The following is a 22336-nucleotide window of genomic DNA, read 5'->3' on the forward strand; positions in this document are numbered from 1 at the left end:
TTCTTTACAAAGTTTATAATTTCAATTTAGTTTCTAATTTGATCCAATGATTATTTAGGAGGGTGGTCTCAAATTTCAAATAATTATTTTTATAATCTTTTATATATTTCAAATTTCATTAATTTACGTCTAATTTCATCAAATAATGTGAAATTTTAAAATCTCTATTTTTAAGGTTTTTTTTTTTTTTTGAGACAGAGTCTTGCTCTGTTGTGCTGGCTGGAGTGCAGTGGAGGGATCTTGGCTCACTGCAGCCTCTGCCTGCTGGGTTCAAGCGATTCTCGTGCCTCAGACACCCAATTAGCTGGGATTATAGGTGTGCGCCACCACGCCAGGCTTTTTTTTGGTATGTTTAGTAAAGGTGGGGTTTCACTATGTTGGCCAGGCTAGTTTCAAACTCCTGACCTCAGATATCTCCCCGCCTCAGCCTCCCAAAGTGCTGGGATTACAGGCGAGAGCCACCATGCCCAGCCCTTTTTTATTTTTGTGGCCAAGTTTATGATAAATTTGTGTAACTACTTAGTAGCCAATATATATATTTGACCAGGTGCAGTGGCTCAAGCCTGTAATCCCAGCACTTTGGGAGGCAGATGTGGGCAGATCACCTGAGGTCAGGAGTTCAAGACCAACCTGGCCAACATGGTGACACCTCGTCTCTACTGAAAATACAAAAAATAAGCTGGGTGTGGTGGTGCACACTTGTAATCCCAGCTACTCAGGAGGCTGAGGCAGGACAATCACTTGAACCTGGGAGGCGGAGGCTGCAATGAGCCAAGATCACGCCATTGCACTCCAGCTTGGGCAACAAGAGCAAAACTCCGTCTCAAAAAAAAAGAAGAAGAAAAAAAGAAATAAAAGAAATACACATATTCTCTGAAGAATGTATAATTCTATATATATTTATTACAGCAAATGGGTCAATTGGTTTCTCTATGGTCTCCTATTTTTTGTCTACTAGATCTGTCTGGTTCTGAAAAAGGTGTAGTAAAATCCACAAATTTCATTTTTATGTTATCCTTATAACAATCTTCTGATTTATATGTTTATGATATTGTTTGGTGCTTATCTTCATACATTGTCTTTTGTAGGTACTGTTCTTCTCCCTGTTCAGTCCCACCTTTTCTGATATTAATATTGCCTCTCCTAATTCTTAATTTCTTTATATATCTGTAGTATTGCTTTTCCAATTCCCTTAAATATTTCTTTATCACTCTAAGTGTGTTTCTTATAAACAACATATTCACTGGATTTGTTTTTAATCTATTCTGATAGTCTCTGTCTTTTGATAGGAAAATTGGGCTCATTTACATTTAATATAATCACTGATATTCTTTATTTTATTCCTTCTCTCTTGCTTATATTTACTATTAAACTTACTTCATTTTCTTTTTTCCTTCTCTTTATATATACTGGTATGATCAAGTTATAATTTATTCCTTTGTTTCCTCTTATAATTTCAAAATGACATTATACTTTCCCACTCCACTAGTGGTTATGTTCTTTTTTAATACACATCATCAAACACATATTTTATTACTATTATGTAAGAATATATTATTTCCCCACCAAGTTACTGTATTTCTTGATACTTTCCCTCCACCCAATAAGATAAAACTTTAGAATGTTTTTACTTCTTCCTCCCTTTCCTCCAATACCACCTCGTAGGTTTTGCTAAGAAAAATTGTAACTTTTACTCCCAGGCTCTAGTTAGATGAGTCTCATTTATCTTAAGCGTCTTTATTTAACACATATAGTACACATTTTCAGTCATTTCATCATCGTCCAAGTACATTAATATACATACCCATGTATATTATAAGGCTTATTGTTCACTCATCATTTTCGCTTTCTACTTTACCTTCTCATTTCTTGGAGTCTCTATTCTCATTAATTTGTTATTTAGTTACAGTCCTCTTTTCAGTTCCTTCAGATGGGGATACGCAGACGATAGGTTCTTGGAATCCTTTCTGCATCTCTTTCACTCTGGCAGGTGAATGATGCTTGGCTGGAAAGTGACTTATTGGGTTACTTTCCTTTTCTCTTAACAGGTATACATATGATTCCACTGTCTGATACCAGTCCAACTCTTTTCCCATTACAGATAACTTCTTTCGTCTGGAATCTTATCTATTTTTCTCTTTAACTTTGAGATTCAGGAATTCTGTCAGAGTATGTTTAGGTGTATGCTTTTTCTCATCAATCCTGCCTAGAATTTAGTGAACACTTTCAACCTGCAAATATAAGGCTTTATTCAGCTCAGGAAATTTACTTCTATTAAATCTGAATTTTCTCTTGTATTTCACTCTGGAACTCCAATTATTCACAAATTAGATCTCTTGGATCTGTCCTCCCTTCTTTCAGCAGTTGTATAAATTTAAGAGTTAAAAAAGGCAGATTAATGCTTTTCCTGATAATATCAGATCATCACAAACACCAGGTCAATTATCTGATTATAACATTTGGTACTAGAGGGCAGCCTAAAGAGAAACATATTAAAATACATATAATTTGTACACTGAATAATTCACTCTAATATCAAGTATGACATTTTCACTATGTTTCAAAATGTAAAAGTATAGTTAGAATGAATAAGATCTAGTGTTTAATAGCATAAAAGGGTGACTACGACTACAGTCAACAATAATTTAGTGTACATTTTAAAATAACTATAAACAACTGAATTGTTTGTAACACAAAGGAGAAATGCTTGAGGGGATGGCTATCCCATTTACCCTGATGTGATTAATATGCATTGCATGCAAGTATCAAAAATATCTCATGTACCCCATAAATGTACACACCTCCTATGTACACACAAAATTTTAAAATAAAAAGTACATCTATTAATTATCTTGTTTTCTTTTTTTTTTTTTTAGATGGAGTTTCGCTGTTGTTGCCCAGGCTGGAGTGTAATGGCACGATCTTGGCCCACCAGGGCATCCACCTACCGAGTTCAAGCGATACTCCTGCCTCAACCTCCCAAATAGCTAGGATTACAAGCATGCGTCACCACGCCTGGCTAATTTTGTATTTTTAGTATAGACGGGGGTCTCTCCATGTTGGTCAGGCTGGTCTTGAACTCCCAACCTCAAGTGATCCACCCACCTCGGGCTCCCAAAGTGCTGGGATTACAGACGTAAGCCACCGTGCCCGGCCAATCGTCTCTATTTTTTAATGACTTTCTAATAGTAATATATATAGTTTTAAAATAAAAACTGTTCAGACAATTAAGGCAAAATCTAACTCTCCCACCTCTGACCCCACAGGCCTATCCCGCAAGATAACCTGCTGTTCACAGTTTCTTACAGAATCCTTCAGAAATTCTTCATGTGAAACAGGGAAAAAACTTATTACTGTGGGAGTATTTGTAGCTTCCTTCCTCCTGCCTACTAACAACAACAAAAAAAATTGCCAATATTTGCACCCTGACCGCTTCCCACTGGCCACAGCCCCCGCCCCCTTGCATTGTCTTATTGTGTAGATAAAATAAATGGAAGGGAGGTGTGTTCTATGAGAAGAACCAAGGAAGCTGAGATGAGAGATTTATATACAAAAGGCCCAGAACTATTCACTAGGCAGAAGAAAATAGAAAGAAAATGGGAAGGGAGATAGATAAGGCCTAGCAGTTGTAGAGACGTCAGGGAGGGTTTTGGTGAAAGCAGGAGAGGAAGAAATACAGAGACAGAGGCTTTGGGGTATGAGAGTGGGAGACAAAAAGAATATGAAGGGAAAACTAATTTCAACTTGTGCTATATAAAACACAAATGTTTCCTACAAGTTCTTTGAGGAATACTGACTTCTGAACATGACATCCTCTGAAACTGAGTCATAAGGGGCCCAGAATCTATTCTATTCACTGTATGTGTGGGTTTGCATTTATATATACATATATACACACACATGTACATAGAGATGTAGAGTATATCGGTGGATCTATCTACACATATCCTTTTAAAAACACACAATGGATCATACTGTGAGTACTCTTTTGCACCTTGCTTCTTTTTCTCTTAAAAGTACAGGCAGTGGCTCACACCTATAATCCCAGCACTTTAGGAGACGAGGCAGGTGGATCAGTTGAGGCCAGGAGTTCAAGACCAGCCTGGCCAACATGGCAAAACCCCATCTCTACTATAAATACAAAAAATCGCCAGACATGGTGCCGCACACCTGTATTTCTAGCTACTTGGGAGACTGAGGCACGAGGATCACTTGAGCCCAGGAAGCAGAGGTTGCAGTGGGCTGTGATTGCGCCACTGCACTCCAGCCTGGGTGACAGAGCAAGACCAAAAAAAAGTACAGATTGATTTTTATCCTATTTCCAAAAAAAGATTTGAGTTAGCTTACAATAAAAGCACAGGAATATGACCTAAAACTATTAACATGACTCTAAGGACAGGAACCAAGAAATATAAGGGACGAGGAAGAAACTATATTCAGATATTCTAGCTAATGATTCCATGAAGGTAACATAAAATTAATAAGCTACTTTAAAAATAGATTCCTATGTAACCCACTGCCAAAAATTTGAAAGAAAAAAATGATTTTACCTAAGAAAGAACAGAACAATGAAAAGAAAAACGTAGCCCAGAGCTTAAGAAGACAGTGAGCTCTTCTTACTCTACAGCTCAGCAAAGAGATCACCAGAGTCTTCAGAGTCTCAGCAAAGAGATCAGCAGAGTTGCCTGTAATTGCTTAAATAAGTAGGGAAACCACAATAATCTGAAATAATGGGTAATGTGTAAGGCTATTTTGTTGGTTTTCATAAATTCAGATGGATTAGTCAAGAAGCAACTTCAAACAAAACAGTGAGGTCCCACTGCAAAGAACTGTTTCAGAAAGACAGGAAACTCCATTTCTCACCACTCTCTCCTTTCAGCCCCTCCCAGTGACCCTATCCATCTCATCTCTCCAGTCTTGGCAAAGCAGCAGATTAAAACAGAATAATCCTTATAATTCTTCTTCAACATGGGGCTGTGTTGAGTCAGATCCTATCTGTGTGAAGAATGGAGACCACACAAATAAAGAAAACATTTTTAATTTACCCAGACTTCTAGCAGACTAGCTTTCAATATTCCTCCCCACTGCACTGCCTGTCATTTTTCTATGTAATATGTACACAAAGTAGATGATCCAGAAATTTGGTATCAATTCTGTGACCTTCTCCACTCCAACTACCATCATCTCCATGCTCAGCCACAAATCAAACTCCCTTGGGAACAAATACCCACATCCTAATACCCTAAACTCGGAAGTTCTCTCCCTTCCTACAATCTCCTTCCACTTTCCCTCCCCCTCAAACTTTCTGAATCTGTTCTTTCCCCAGCTATACCTTCACTGCTCACCTCCACTATTCCAGTCTATCAGCCCCCTCTGGATTCCACTTGACTCCTTAACAGCCTGTATCTCACAGTCAAGCTTTTCAACCTTACATATACAGCGTCCTGAATTTCATCTCCTTTTCTTCCCACACTGACCCCTTCCCATTCTGACCCCTTCCTATACCTGTCCTCCAATCACTACCTCTGCTGAAACCAACTGAGGCTTCTGTTTCTCTTCTCTGATTCCTGAGAATTGCTGAAGAAAAGTCACTTAACCGATAAAGGACCAGGTGCTTAGAACATAGACATCTCAGTCTGAATCCTGGCTCTGCTATTATTGGCGGGAAAGTTTTGGCAAATTCTATGATCTCTCTGAACATGTTTCCTAGTCTGTAAAATGGGGTATATCAAATCATTAGGATGCTTCCAGCTCTAACACAAAACCCAAACAAAGGTAGCTTGTTGTCTCTCATAACAAGACCACTAAAGGTCAGTTCCAGGGTTAATTCAGGGGCTCAATGACATCATCAAGAACAGAGGGTTTTTCTTCTCTACACTCGCCATCCTTAGCACATTGGCTTGGGCCTTAGGTTTGTCTCTTCATCGTTTCAACAAGGAAACTGCAATTCCAGACATCACACACAGACACAAAGTCTTGCTGAACAAGAGTGCATTTCTTCCTATGTGTCTCTCTGTATTCATGAACAAAACTTTTCCTAGACCCATTCTAGCAGAATTCTTGTTGGTATGATCATATATCCACCCTTCAACTAATCACTGGCAAGGGGAAATGGCATTGCCATGATTGGCTTTTCCACCAATCAAAATTCACCTGCAGGAGCTACAGAGGGGTTGATCTTTCCTGAGCACACTGCCACCAGATGCCTGAACAAAAAGAGCTGTAATAGAAATACCTGTTGGGTAGGACAACAATGTCTTGCCATGTGGGCAATAATACCTACCCCAGTGGGTGGTTTATACTGGGTACACTGCAAAGTACCTAGTGGTGCCTAGTTCACAGTAAACATAACGGCTTCCAAATACATACACAAATCCTTTGACATTGTATCCTTCAAAAGGTAGAGCTAATTCTCCTATGCTTCAAAGTTAGCTGAATTTAATGGCTTGGTTCTAACAGAATTTGGCAGATAACTGCAAAAAACTTCCAATACTAAGTCATAAAAGGTACTGCAGTTTCCGACGTGCTCACAAGGATTACCTCTTCTGGGGAAACCAGCCACCATGTTGTAAGGACACTCAAGCAGCCTTTGGAGAGGCCCACATGGGGTCCTCTCTCCCTGGATTTTGAGAACTTCAGACTTGGACTGAAAAATACCATCAGCGTCCCTGGCTCTGAGGCATTCAGACTTGTACTGGGCCATACTACTGGCTTCCCTGGTTCTGCTGGAGAACTTCTATGGCTGGAACTTCTCAGCCTCCAAAATTGCAGGAGCCAATTCTCCTGATAAATCCTCTATCTCCTGTTCATTCTGAAGAACCCTAATACCTACACCAATAAGCTACATTAAATAATAATGTGTATTATTTGCCATTGAGTAAAACCAATGCTCCTGAAATATATCCTAAGCTTATCCTGGACTTGGGGTACTCGTTGGCATACTTCTAAATATCCCAGTTGACATGCAATGCTTTTGTGACTAATATGTCAAGCCATTTTATTTCTATACCTGGTTGGATAAGTACCATCGGTGTAGCAAATATGAACATTTGATACTCATCCTCCAGTTCTACTTCTTCTTTTTTGAGACAGAGTCTCGCTCTGTCACCCAGGTTGGAGTGCAGTGGCGCTATCTTGGCTAACTGCAACCTCCACCTCCCGGGTTCAAGCAAGTCTCCTACCTCAGCCTCCTGAGTAGCTGGGATTACAGATGAGTGCCACCACACCTAATTTTTGCATTTTTAGTAGAGACGGGGTTTCACTATGTTGGGCAGGCTGGTCTCGAACTCCTGACTTCAAGTGATCTGCCTGTCTTGGTCCCCCAAAGTGCTGGAATTACAGGCATGAGCCACCACACCCAGCCCCAGCTCTACTTCTAATAAGCCTTCCTGTAAAGTTTAAAATAACATTTCCCAGATCTTTTATGAAGGTAAAATTATATATATATATGAATACAATAGTTTCTACCAGTTGGATACACTCCAGTGAAATTTGGGAGGCATAAGTAAGGTGGAGGCCGTCTACCCACTGGTATGGCTCATTCTGCTCAAAAGGCAAATGATGGAGATTTTTTTCTACAACACTTTTCTGGTGCCTAGTCACCACCTTTGAGAATGGTTAAGAGACAGTTGTGGCAACAGTGCCATGGTGGCCTCCTGATTCCTCACCTTTAAATTAAAGCAGAGGTAGCAGCTACTAAGCAGGTTAATTCTGCAGCATTCTGGAATTCATCCCCAGAGCCAGGTCTAGAATCCACTTCTCCAGTTCTTCCACCAACTTTCTAAAAATCCTTTTTTTATAGAGCTTTGCATCTATTCAAAAGTAGACATTCTAGTATAATAAACATCTATCTTTCCCATTTACAAACTTACGGGCAATCTTGTTTCCTAAGTACCCACACCCACTTCCTCCATCTCATTTTGAAGTAAATTGCTAATATCGTATCATTTTACATACATATTTCAGCATGTATCTCTTTTTTTAAAATAGAGATCCTTTTAAAAATACAACCACACCATTCCTAAAAAACAATCATTAATTATCGAGTCAATGTTCACATTGCCAACTGTCCTGTGACTGTCAAAGTTCTTCCGCTGAACCAGTACCCAAAAAGGGTCCAAAACTGCAACTGGTATATGCCTCTAATGTTTCAATGCGTAAGCTCTCCCTCCACCTGTGTGGTTTTATTGTATCTGCAACTTATTTAAAGAAATTGTGTTGTTTCCCACAGTCTATCCTGGTAATTGCATCCCGATGGTGATGTCTGACTTATTCCTCTGTCCTCTGTAATCCCTATAAATCGGTTGTTGGATCTACAGCCTTGATCAGATCTAATTGTCCAAGATGAGGGTGCATTCTCTCTGAGAAAATTTGTGTTGCCTTTGTCGGGCAGCTAATGGCAGCATTATCAGGCCGAGACCTCTACCAATTCAATTCTTGACTTGTCATTTTTTTGACCACTCTAAGTGTTATGACTTTGGGCTGTTATTCTGTGAGGGCCAGTAGTGATTTTAACTTGTCAGGATTGACTGATTGATTCATTTTTTGGTCTCTTCTTCTCATGCCAAGACAATATTCCTTGCAGTCCTTCTGGGGGTGGGAAGGAGAGCAAAATTGTTTTATTCATCCCCATCCCCACTGAGGATAAAGCTCTGCAGGGTGTTAGCTTTATGGAGTGTCTTAGTCTTTTAGGTTTGCTGTCCTTTGCCATCTGTCCCTCCACCTCAAAACTGAAAACTAAAACTTAACATGAGTCAGGAGCACAAGAACCTTTTGCAAAAGTGCCTCTAATATTCTCACTTAGATTTCTGACCTAAGCCCCTTTTATCTTATTAACTATGCAGTGTTTTTAGTGTGTGTTTAATATTTTCATCCAGAATCTTTTGTTTTCCCAACTCTCCCAGTTAGGGGGTCAGTCTGAGTTTTCTAACTAAGAGATGCATGTGAAATAAAGATGTTCCTCGACTTACAATGGAGTCACTTATGTAATAAACTCACTGTAAGTTGAAAATATTGTAAGTGGAAAATGCATCCAATACCCCTAAGCTACTGAACATCATAGCTTAGCCTAGCCTACCTTAAATGTGCTTAGGAAAGTTAACGTTAGCGGGGCTGACTTAGGAGCTGCAGCTCGCTGCCACTGCCCATCGCAGGAGAGTATTGCACCGCATATCACTAGCCCATCACCATTCAAGCTTTGAAGGATGGTTTCCACTAAATGCATATGGCATTCACACCATCATAAAATTGAAAAATAAGTCAAACCATCCTAAGTGGGGAACCATCTGTACATATATCCTATATTAAATAGGGCAGGCTAATGTAGCAATGCCAAAAACATGTTTTGACTAATGTACTTCCTGCCACTAGCACTTTTTTAGCTAGTCCATGTCATTTAGTTTTTTCCTACTTGAGGCTAGAACAGGATCATATAGAGCAACCCTCCCTGAATAAAATTCCCCGGCCCGGTGCGATTGTTCACACCTGTAATCCCAGCACTTTTGGAGGCTGAGGCAGGTGGATCACCTAAGGTCAGGAGTTCGAGACCAGCCTGGCCAACATGGCGAAACCCCATCCTACTAAAAATACAAAAATGAGCCAGGCATGGAAGTGAGTGCCTGTAATCACAGCTACTCAGGAGACTGCACCACTGCACTCCAGCCTGGGTGACATAGTGAGAATCCATCTTAAAAAAACACAAAAAAACAAAAAAAAAAACTGTTATTTTCTTTTTTTATTTCCTAACACTTAGAAGTCATCAACATATCAAGAACTAATTTTCACATTATTTGCATATAATGATTAAAAAAAAATGATGTGGCAGAGACTGCTATTCATTCTCCTAATATCCATTCTCTTTCCACCAAGAGAACACCAAATTTCAGCAGAACATGGCAGTCTGAAATAGATAATTTCCCAGCCTCCCTTGCAACTAGATGTGACATGACCAGGTTCTAGCCAATAGGATGTAAGTAGAAGTTTCCTATGGCAGCTTCCAAAAATCATCTTTAGATCACTAGCACTTGCCTTTTGCTCCCTTTTTCTTTGTCTTTCCTCCAGTAGAATACAGATGTGAGAGTTCGAGATGTGGCCACCCAACCTGGCCTAGGAAAATGAGGGCCAATATCTTGGGTATGGCAGAATGGTGAACTTTCCTAGATTCCCAAAAGCATCAAGAAAAAGAAGACTCCCAGCAGTCCTGGAATTTTTATCTCTGGGATTTCATGGGAAGAAAGAAATAAACTTTTACCTTTTGCCATTAGTATTTTGGGTTTTTCCAAAGTACCACCTTTCTTATAAAGGAAGAAGGCAGACTCATAAATGGCAGGTTTTGGTTTTTTTTTTTTTTTTTTTTTTTTTTGTTGAGACAGAGTCTCGCTCTGTCACCCAGGCTGGAGTGCAGTGGCCGGATCTCAGCTCACTGCAAGCTCCGCCTCCCGGGTTTACGCCATTCTCCTGCCTCAGCCTCCCAGGTAGCTGGGACTACAGGCGCCCGCCACCTCACCCGGCTAGTTTTTTTTGTATTTTTTTAGTAGAGACGGGGTTTCACTGTGTTTGCCAGGATGGTTTCGATCTCCTGACCTCGTGATCCGCCTGTCTCGGCCTCCCAAAGTGCTGGGATTACAGGCTTGAGCCACCGCGCCCGGCCAAATGGCAGGTTTTCAAAGACATATACTGTGGAGCCACAACTCTCTGAAGAGAACAGTAGAATATTATCTCTTTATAAGTAACTACTCTCTCTGAGGACAAATGCAGCTGCTCCATATTAGGAGTCAGAGAACGCAAGTTCAAGTTATACAACTCTGACATTAAACAGCAAACCAGTTAACTTCTCTATGTGGCTTTATTCATTAAATTGGGATAGCACTACCTACGTAATAAAATTCCCTTGAGATTTAAAATATAACATACACAAAAGTATCCTACAGTATAAGTCACTATACACATAGTAGTTGATAAGAATAATTATAACTCTGGATAAAAGCTCTATCGCATTTACACTGTAACCCCAGTAACAAGTGCTCTAAATATTTGTTAGATAAATGTTTTTAAGTCTTTGCGAAATGAGTGAATTATTCTGCTTTGGACTCAAATATTAAGTCCAAAGGTCATTAATATTATTTAAAGCATTACTTGAGTCTCTAAGAGATTCTTTTTTTTTTTTTTTTTTTTTGAGATGGTCTCACTCTGTTGCCCAGGCTGGATTGGAGTTCAGTGGCACAATCTCGGCTCACTGCAACTTCCACCTCCCTGGCTCAAGCAATTCTCATGCCTGGGATTACAGGTGTGTACCACCATGCCTGGCTAATTTTTTGTATTTTTTGTAGAGACAGAGTTTCACCATGTTTGCCAGGCTGGCATCAAACTCCTGACCTCAAGCAACCTACCCGTCTCAGCCTCCCAAAGTGCTGGGATTACAAGCATGAGCCACCACGCCCGGCCTCTAAGAGATATAATTTTTAATTTTGATGTCAGTCAAAAGATACAGGGTGTGAGGAGAGAAACCATAGCTAATCCATTTATCTGGTTCAAAAGTGGACTCTTATTTGCTACAGAAAATAGTTTAAAATAGAAGAAAAGTTGTGGTACAGAAATAAAATTTTTATGACACTTTCCCCCTGAAATTACAAAGTTACACATAAAAATATTTTAAAATAGTTAAACCACTAACCCTAATACATCAAATGAAAGATTTCCTCACACTGGACTGTGGCTAAAGTATTTTATTAAATTAAGTATGTAATTTGCAAATGGTTTCATAAGAAATTTTAAAAGCAAATTTATAAAACATTTTCAATTTAAAAAGTACAGAGTTAACAGCAAAATTACATTTTCTTTACAGTACAAATAAAAACATTTTTCTGATATACCATCTGAAAATTTTATAATATATTCTCCAACTGATAGCTGCAATATTGTATTTTAATGAGAAGCCTCACAGTTAATCCAATCATTTATTAATAATAAGTTCATCATTGGACCATAAAAGTCAATTGCTCAACTTTAAGGAAAATAATGAACTTTGTCATCACATAATATGAAGTTATAAACGGCTCTTCAGGCTGTAGATGTGTTCTAGCCTTGTTTCTCTATTAAATTCTGTAAAGAAGCATTAAGTAATACTGTAAACTTGAATCACATTTTAAAAATAAGCACCATGTACATACATTTTACCCAAACTACTTTACCTTTTAAATGACACTTTTTGGCCACATAAACATTAAATCTGTTTTCTTTACGTGGAAATAAAAATTAGCAATATTTAACTACTTCACAGAAAAATTACCAAACTTCACCTCATTGCACAATGCAAAAGCACTTAGAAAAAGCACTTGGAAAAAACAGCACAAGTGGTTTTTGTCTTTCTTATACATTTAGTCATTTTCTTAAATTGAGAGCAGTTAAAACATTGTCAGAGCAATTTCCTGAGTTTCAAAAGTTTCCAATTTCCAGCTCAGAAACAACCAATCTCACTATTACACATGTCCACTTTCTAAGCATACAAAACACTTGAATTCAAAAAGAAAAGACCTAAATAAAGGATGGAAACCATCCAGAAGAGCAGTATAGCTTTTCTTCTCAAAATATACTACTCAAGATGCTTTAAAGTCAAAATTTCTACTATATAATATGTCCTATATTTAAAGGCCATAAAATTGCAAACAGTATGGAAATACTAACCAACTGAAGAAACTGCAACTTATAAATAATGTAGAGAAATATGAAGAGCCAATAAATGTAAAAAAAAAAAAAAAAAACCACTTCCATTTCTCTCATTGGAATAACGAGACAGACAGACTGAAAATACTGTTAAGTGTCTAATGTCGCCCTGGTCCAACTGGACACCGTCTGGGGTTTCCACATTAGTTCTCTTTTTCCATCTGGGAGATAATGGTAAGAGACTACTGAATGAATATAATTATTACTGAAACCTTCCAAACTATAGAAGTACTGTACTTTTAAAATATTAAGTTTACAAAGAATCATTCTAATGAGTCATGTATTGGCACAAATATACAGATTGAGTGAGTATCCCCTATTTAAAATGCTTAGGACCAGAAGTGTTTTGGATTGCTGGGGTTTGGGGGGAGATTTTAGAACATGTGCATTATATTTACTTGTTGAGCATCGCTAACCTACAAATGTAAAATCCAAAATGCTCCATGAGTATTTCCTTTGAGCATCATATCTGTGCTCGAAAAGTTTCAGATTTTGAAGCATTTCAGATTTTGAATTTTCTCATTAGGGATACTCAACCTACACCAATACATGAAAACTTTTATAATCTCCAAACTATCTTTGACATACAGGATTTAGAAATGGGTAATAGAGAAATCTTTTATAATCCCCAAACTATATTTACCTCGGGCATACAGGATTTAGAAATGGGCAAAAAAAGAAAGGAGGGATTATAAACTTTTCTTTCAAAATTATGTGTTTCTTAAACTATGCTAGATAGTGGCGTGGGAGGCAATTTGTAATTAAGCAGCTTCATAAAAATACGTGATGCTCAAACTTTGCCTGTATACTTATCAACAATGATTAAGATATATGATTTATCAAAATAAGGCATAATAGTAACATTGATAAAGTAAACAAGTAAACAATATAGCTTTTTTCATTTGAGTTCTGCCCACAAATACCACACCTCTACTTCTTTTGACTGCTCCTTCATTAATCATAATTATAATATTGAAATAAGTCTAGCTGAAGTGCCCAAAAGTGATGTTTTTAAAACCAGGTAAGGAAATATAAAAACACAGAGTTAGTATGCAGCTGCACACATTCCAGTAACTCCACATTTTAACATTGTTTTTCATACTTTTAAATCATACTAATTTACACAAAGGAATATCTTATTTCATTAACAATTATAGTTTTATAGTAAGTTGTTTAAAGGAATTGCTTTATTTTTAATGTATAGAACTGTTCTAGAGACTACAAAAGTGTGCTAAACTGTTGGTACTCTTTAAACAAATTATTACAAACGTAAGTGTGAACAATACTTCAATACCAGTCACTAACCATTTCTAAATAATAAACATGTATTTTTATTTTTATGGAACTAAAATTCAATGATAAGCCTCTTTATTTTAAAAGCATGCAATCATGATATATAAAAAAATGTTTTGGGGTTTTATTTTCATTGAAATGTTTGCTCTTTCGGAAAACCATTCTGTACTTCAGGATTCTTTTGGTACCAGCTCAATCCTATAATTCCTGATCTAAATTTCTTTTTTTAAGCTTAACAAAAAGCAACAAAACTGTTCGTTAAAATTATATATGTTGAAAATATTCTCCATCTCCAAAGACAAATTTAAGCCATTATCTCATATTGGAAAATTACACTTTACCATATTATAACCTTCTTTACACAGGTTTAACTTGCATACTAACAGGATTTATTAGCTAACCAAACGACAGAAGTTAATGAAAGCTTCCTTTGAGAAAGTTGGCTCTTTTTCAAAACAAAAGTGAAAATATTTTAAATTGTAAGGATTCCTCTTATGATTATAACCAAAATATTTTTTTTTCTTTCTTTTTTTTTTTTTTTTTTTTTTTGGAGATGGAGTCTTGCTCTGTCACCCAGGCTGAGTGCAGTGGTGTGATCTTGATCTCGGGTCACTGCAACCTCCACCTCCCAGGTTCAAGCAATTCTCCTGCCTCAGCCTCCCAATAGCTGGGATTACAGGCACATGCCACCATACCCAGCTAATTTTTGTATTTTTAATACAGACTAGGTTTCACCATGTTGGCCAGGCTGGTCTCGAACTCCTGACCTCAGGTGATCCACCTACCTCAGCCTCCCAAAGTGCTGGGATTACAGATGTGGGCCACCGCACCAGGCCAATTATAACCAAAATATTTTCTACATTTGTTTAATAGAATTTTAAGCTACTGCAGTTTTAAAATTACATGCCTCAAAAATAAAATATAAGTATTTAGTACTGTCTGAAATACCACTTATACAGACAGTTCTAGAAGCATTTTGATAAGGCAGCAACATCTGGAAGATATTTAATCATTTCTTTTTCTCTGAAAACTTTTCTGTCTATAGAAAGTATGAAATTACAATATAATCTCAGACCCAACTTTCTTCCTATAAAATGCACACAGAAGAACAGAACAAAAGGTAAAAGATGAAGGTCATATACAAAGCAGAAAAAAGGGCAAAAGCATGTCTTCCTTCCTGTAGGATATGGCAAAATAAAAGCATTTTATGTGTTTAGTTTTGAAAATAAAAAATATTCAAGTGTTTTTGTTAGATCTCCTTTTTTTCTTTACTACCCACTACTATGTCTTTTTCTTCTTTTAATACCACCCTTTGAGGGGCATGAATCATGTCTCAAAGCACTTTAAATACCTCTCACAGAAGACTTTTAGGACATTACTAAATGTCACACAACAGTTAATACGAAGGTAACCTTTTCTGAGAAACAATCAGAGCATTTTAAACTTTAAAACTGTAGCTGATAATTTTCTTAGATATTTTGTAATCAATAAAATTTCTCTGTAATATTTTTAACAGGTAACATTTGCATTTGATTAGTAAAAAAGCAAATTAAACTCGCTTGGATTTTGCAAAAACATAATTTTTTTGTTTCATAACTGAATATTATTTATAATAAAACACACCTTTAGGGTAGACTTGACTGAATTACTGCAAATAAAAGTAATTTTAACCTACAAACCTTCATACTTCTAATTCAAGGACGTCTATTTTACTTTAGCATGACTTTCAAGCACCCTGGTTTAATTTCAGAGAACCTGCAGAAATGAGAAAAGAGTTATTTTAAAGATGAAAATTTCAAATTAGCTAAGGAATATACCTTGTAATCAATTCCAAGTACCTATGCTTAATATAATATTTACTACCAAAGTATTAACCCTTATTAAGTCAATATCCAAGACCAACATCTAGGTTTATGTTCCTTTTATCTACGGTCAAAAGAAATACAATCTTAAAGCTGGGGGTTGCTCCTGACTTAGTAGTTAGTATAACTTAAGATTTGTTAAAACTCGTGAGGCCTGAATTTTACCTTCATGAAAAAGAGTATGCTGTAGGAAGAATAAAGTTTTGGTGCATCATGAAAGCACCAAGAAGAAATCTCTGATATAGCAGGTAATTCTGATTAATCTGGCCATGCAATGCTTTCAGCTCTATCCGTAAAGAATTTAAAGGAAGACTAGTCTCTAAAATAGATAATTAATCTCAACATGATAATGTTCCAGTCTAACTACTCCTTTTATAAAAATAACTCTGATGTGTCACCTGTTTTATGCTCATAACTTATGCTACCATTTTCAATAATGTAGCCAAATAACATCTTATTACATGGCATAAAATAAATATGCTACACTGAAATTGGTGGGTAGGAGTTAATGATACACATCTGCAGGAAATCTATCCATCAACGGATTTTTCATCTTTGACTTTCTTGTCATTTTCTGTTATTAAATTATCACTTAATGAAAAAGAACATTTCATGTTTGTCAACACAGGTCATTAATGGCATTTAACTTATGAAAACAAATACATTCATATTAAATGGAATATTTCTGCTAAAGTTTAAACATACCTAAATTATAACTATATTTCAATAGAAGCCACCCAATTCCATCCAAAATCCACAAATACTTATTTCCTTTCTAAAGAAGAATAGCAAATCTTAAAATATGATACATATTACCTAATTATTTTGCATATTATCAAATAAACATATTTTCTTTTAGAACTTTAAATTTATGAAAGTTTTATCAGATGATTATCGGCAACAAACACATTTTTCCTTATTTCTGGTTTGCCAGACAACATAAATCCAGCAGGGAAAGTTATATCATAATTTAAGCATGAATCTGTGGCTGAAATCAGATGATTAAATTTCGTTAACTATTTTAACAGATTGTTCTGAGTATGCTATTAGTGTTTATTTACCTAGCTATATGAGGGCTACTGCTATTATCAAAAACAGAAATCTATACTCGCAGAAATCTCTGATACAGCTCTATATGGGCAGTTGCCATTATCAATAACAGAAATCTACACTCACCTGAAGCTATGGCTTATGAGGTACTTAATGACAGCTGGTTTGATGCGAGCAACTCCTCCCTGGCTGTGGTTTCCTCTCCCCGTAATCACAGACAAATAAGGCTTCCCACCATTCTGCTTAAATTCTGTTACAACAGAAATTAGGGGAGTTAAAATTCATTTATCTTACATTCTCAGTAGAAAACGTAAACCTTAGCTGCTCAAGTACATGAAATTGTTTCCAAGAGGATTTTGGGGTTTGCCATCTCAAAACAGTAAGATAGATTTGCTATCTCAAAAAGCCCCCAAATTAATGTGTTTTAAAACACATAGCCTCATTGTAATCTATCCATCAAAAGATTTAAGTGGGACTTCTTCCTTTATGGGGAAAGAGATTTCTGTCCCTGAAATAATGATAATGGCAATAATAACATTAATGATACCTAATAATTACTACACAAAAGGAGTCAAATACTGCTTTAAGTGGCTTATATTTATTAACTAAGAATCTTTACAACAACCCTGTTAATTAAATATTCTAAAGCCATCAAGCTTTGTTCGAAATCATAGCTCTGCCACTAAATGACTGTGTGAACATGGACAAGTTACTTAAGTTTCTTTTGTACCTATTTTCTCATCAGGAAAAAGGGATAATGATGGCAACTAGTTTATAGATTATCTTCCAGTAATAGCTATTAGCAAATCCACTAATCACAGCTAGATTGCAGTCTTACTGTTAAAGATAATCAATTGTTAACAAACTTTTTCTAATAGATAGTTCTTAAAACATCAAAGGAGTCACAGCCTCCTAAAATACTGCAGTTCCACTTTGGAAATGACCTTGTGAAAATCAAGGATATAAATCCTGAAAACTAATAAAAGCTAGAGCAGAATAACAACAACAAAAAAAAACTATCAATGAGATGAATTAATAAATTGAAAATACACACACACAATATAAACATTCCATAGTCTGCTTATTAAATTGTCCTAATATGCCAATAGAATACAAACAAATGGTTTTTCAAGTATCAAATCTCCAAGATGGTATCAGCCTGGAATTTTAAAAGAATATGTTGCTCTTGCATTTCTAATTCCTTGTCTGTTTATGATCCCCATCTCTAATCCATATCCATTACTTCAAGCAATATGTTGTTCAAAATTCAACTGAGTGCTAGTTTCACAAAGGTATTCACAGTGCACAAAATTCTAGGTATATCGTATAAAACCTTTTTACGAGCTTTTTACAAAGTTTTTGCACTATATACCTATAGTTTTGGACACTGTTCTTTACGAATGTTATATTACATATAAAAGTTTACTTTGGCCAGGCACAGTGGCTCACGCCAGTAATCTCAGCACTTTGGGAGACTAAGGAAGGTGGACCACTTGAGCTCAGGAGTTCAAGACCAGCCTGGGCAACATGACAAAACCCCATCTCTACTAAAAATATAAAAATTAACAGGGCATGGTGGCATGCACCTGTAGTCTCAGCTACTTGGGAAGCTGAGTTAGAAGGATGGGTTGCACCTGGGAGGGGGAGGTTGCAGTGAACCAAGGTCACAACCAACTGTACTCCAGCCCGGGCAACAGAGCCAGACTCCCATCTCAAAAAGAAAAACTTGGCCGGGCGCGGTGGCTCAAGCCTGTAATCCCAGCACTTTGGGAGGCCGAGACGGGCGGATCACGAGGTCAGGAGATCGAGACCATCCTGGCTAACACGGTGAAACCCCGTCTCTATTAAGAAATACAAAAAACTAGCCGGGCGAGGTGGCGGGCGCCTGTAGTCCCAGCTACTCGGGAGGCTGAGGCCGGAGAATGGCGTAAACCCGGGAGGCGGAGCTTGCAGTGAGCTGAGATCCGGCCACTGCACTCCAGCCTGGGTGACAGAGCGAGATTCCGTCTCAAAAAAAAAAAAAGAAAAACTTTACTTACAGAAAAAGCCCAACTAAATCTCTAACCATAACTCATGCTCTTCACTACGGCTCCCCTTATCACTTAGCTCAATCATTTCTACCATTATCACCTGCTAATAGTTCATTTATTGCTATGAAAATATTCTCTAGTTGACTCACATGCCTCAAGTAAGAGTTCAAAAGATGTTTGTTGCATGAATTAATGTATATGCTTAGTTTCCCAAATACAGGCTGTTCTTGCTGTTTAACACCTTTGAAAAAACTGTTTAACTCATCTTTCAGCACACTCCAGATTTATTTCAACTGCAAATATTTCAGTACGTACCTCATAAAAGATAAGGACTCCTTTAAAAAGCGTAACTATAATGGCACCATCATATCTTATAAAATTAATAAAAGTCCCTTAATATCATTAATTTCCAAAAATTTCCCCCAATTATCTCAAAAATATGTTTTTACAGTGATTTGTTGGCATCAAGATTTGAAATAAGTCTATACATTCTATTTGATATATTTCTTAAGTAACAAAGTTTCCCCTCCCCTGGTGTTTTTCTTTACAGTTTATTGAAAAAAATTGGATCATTTATCCTAGACTTCCTTTTTTTTGTTTTGTTTTTTTCTGAGACGGAGTCTCACTCTGTTGCCCAGGATGAAGTGCAGTGGGACAGTCTCGGTTCACTGAAGCCTGTAACTCCTGGGTTCAAACGATTCTTCTGCCTCAGTTTCCCAAGTGGCTGAGATTACAGGCCTGAGACATCAGGCCCAGCTAATATTTTTGGATTATTAATGGAGATGGTGTTTCACCATGTTGGCCAGGCTGGTCTCAAACTCCTGACCTCAAGTGATCTGACTGCCTCAGCCTTCCAAAGTGCTGGAATTACAGGCATGAGCCATCACACCCAGCCTGTCCTAGATTTTCACAATCTGGATTTTGCTGAGTGTATCCCCATGGTGTTGTTTAACACGTTCCTCTGTCCCCTGTAAATCCTTGTAAAACAGTAGTCAGTTCTAAAGGTTTGATCTGCTCCTCATTTGATTTGGGGGCAAAAATGATTCATAGGTAGCAGTGCATATTTCAATCAGAAGGGGCATAAGGTCCAGATGTCTCTCTTTTTAAAAAAATTCATCTCCGATTTTAACATTTCTTAATCTTACGACAAAAAGTAATGCAGGTCAGAGCCACAAATCTTCCACTGGATTCATTTCTATTCAACAATACTGCCACCTGGTGGTGACTGACGTAACTACAGGTTACCACGGGTGGAAGCATGCACTAGAGATGGGGCTTGGCCTCCAGAAAGGATCTGCATCTTGGATCTGACCAAGTGTTACCTTGAGGCAAATTATTAATTCTTTTTTAATTCTTACAATTTTTTAAATTGAGATAAAATTAACATAAAACTAACCATTTTAAAATATGCAATTAAGTGGTTTTTAGCATATTCATCATGTTGTGCAACCACCACCACTAATTCCAGAACATTCCATGATTTCACAAAGAAATTCTGTGCCTCGTAGCAGTCACTGCCCATATTCTCACCATTCCAGTCCCAGCAACCACTAATCTAATTTTTGTCTCTCTAGATTTACATACTCAGAACATTTGGTAAAAATGAAATCATACAACATACGGCTTTTTATCTGCCTTCATCTTTCACAAAGAATAATGTTTACAAGGTCCATCCATGCTGTAGCATTTATCAGTACTTCATTTCTCCACATGGCTAAATTAAATTTCATTGTATGGATTTACCACATTTTGTTTCTCTATTCAACAGTTAATGAACTTTTAGGTTACTATCACTTTTTGGCTGTTGCAGACATTCATATTCAAGTTTCTGTAAAGACATATTGTGTTTTTAATTCTCTTGGGTACATACTTAGGGGCAGAATTACTGGGTCATATGGTTAATTATATGTTTAACCTTTCAAACAACTAGTGAAATTTTCCACAGTGGCTACACTAGCAATATATGAGGGCTCCAATTTATCCACATACTTAACAATACTGACTACTTTCCATTTCATTTTTTAATTTTTCAATTTTTTTTTTTTTTTTTTTTTTTTAGAGAGTCTCGCTCTGTCATCCAGGCTGGAGTGAAACAACCTAATTGTCCATCAATGGATAAATTGATTTAAAAAATGTGATACAGACACAATGGAATATTATTCAACAATAAAAAGGGGACCAGGCACAGTGGCTCAGGCCAGGCGTGGTGGCTCACATCCGTAATCTCAGCACTTTGGAAGGCCAAGGCGGGAGGATCACTTGAGCCCAGGAGTTCGAGACCAGTTTAGGCAACACATTGAGACCTCCTATTTCTTTTAAATAAAAATTAATAAAAATTTAATTTAAAAAATTTTTAAAAGGGGAAAATCCTGCCATTTGCAACAATACAGATGTGGCTGGAGGGCATTATACTAAGTGAAATAAGCCAGACACAGAAAGACAAATCTGGATGATCTCACTTACATGTGGAACCTAAAAAAGCCAAACACACAGAAACAAAATAGAATGGTAGTTGCCAGGGGCCAGAATAGACAGGAGGAAATGAAATGCTGGTCAAAGGGTACAAGCTTTCAGTTCTAAAAAGAATACATTCTGCTGAGTTAATGTGTGGCATGGTAATTATATTTAATAACACTATATCATATACTTGAAATTTGCTATGAGAGTAAGTCATAAGTGTTCTCATCCCACACAAACAAAATGGTAACAATAATAGGTGATGTATGTGCTAAAGCACTTCATTGTGGTAATCACTTCACAATGTGTACATTTATCAAATCATCACATTGCATACTTTCAATATAAACAATCTTATTTGTCAAAAAAAAAAATGAGAGTAATATCTACCATTATTTAGTCATTTATTCAAAAACTTTTTGAGTGTTGAAGAAAAAACATGATCATCACTGGCTCAATTCTTGGCCAAAAAGACAGACATTTAATAACCATTTATACAATAAGCTTTTTATAAACATTGTGAGAGGCAGGAGTACTGTCAGAAGTTATGAGCAGGGAGTCTAACTAGTACGGGGGTCAAGACTGACAGTGTAGTTAAATACACAGAAAAGGAGGAAAAAACACAGGATGAGACTGGAGAGGTAAGCAAGAGACATTACGCAGGGATTTTAGAATTTATTCTAAATACAACTTGTATTTTCTTATTTTATTTATTCATTTATTTATTTGTTTAGAGAAAGAGTCTCACTCTGTTGCCCAGGCTGGAGGGCAGGGGTCTGATCTCGGCTCACTGCAACCTCGCCTACAGAGTAATTCTCCCTGCCTCAGCCTCCCAAGTGGCTGGGATTACAGGTGCATGCTACCATGCCTGGATAATTTTTGTATTTTTAGTAGAGATGGAGTTTCACCATGTTGGCCAGGCTG

General features: G+C 37.1%; 2 protein-coding genes across 10 annotated transcripts in view; one reads left to right on the forward strand and one right to left on the reverse strand.

The window, feature by feature from the left end:
• SMIM14 (small integral membrane protein 14) overlaps nt 1-22336 on the forward strand; it is a 720432-nt gene that overhangs the window by 63180 nt on the left and 634916 nt on the right. The window lies entirely within an intron of this gene.
• The window catches only part of N4BP2 (NEDD4 binding protein 2), a 107483-nt gene continuing 86868 nt past the window's right edge, over nt 1722-22336 (reverse strand). For 8 of the 9 annotated variants that reach the window (XM_050790321.1, XM_050790326.1, XM_050790322.1 and 5 more), the window contains 2 exons: nt 17052-17175; nt 1722-15768 (listed from right to left, as the gene is read on the reverse strand). In XM_050790321.1, coding sequence (XP_050646278.1) covers nt 15723-15768; nt 17052-17175 — 170 coding nt within the window. In that variant the 3' untranslated portion in view covers nt 1722-15722. The remainder of the gene's footprint in view (nt 15769-17051; nt 17176-22336) is intronic. The other variant, XM_050790325.1, reaches the window with a different exon arrangement.

This window comes from Macaca thibetana, chromosome 5 (assembly GCF_024542745.1).
Source record: "Macaca thibetana thibetana isolate TM-01 chromosome 5, ASM2454274v1, whole genome shotgun sequence".
NCBI classification, from domain to species: Eukaryota; Metazoa; Chordata; class Mammalia; order Primates; family Cercopithecidae; genus Macaca; species Macaca thibetana.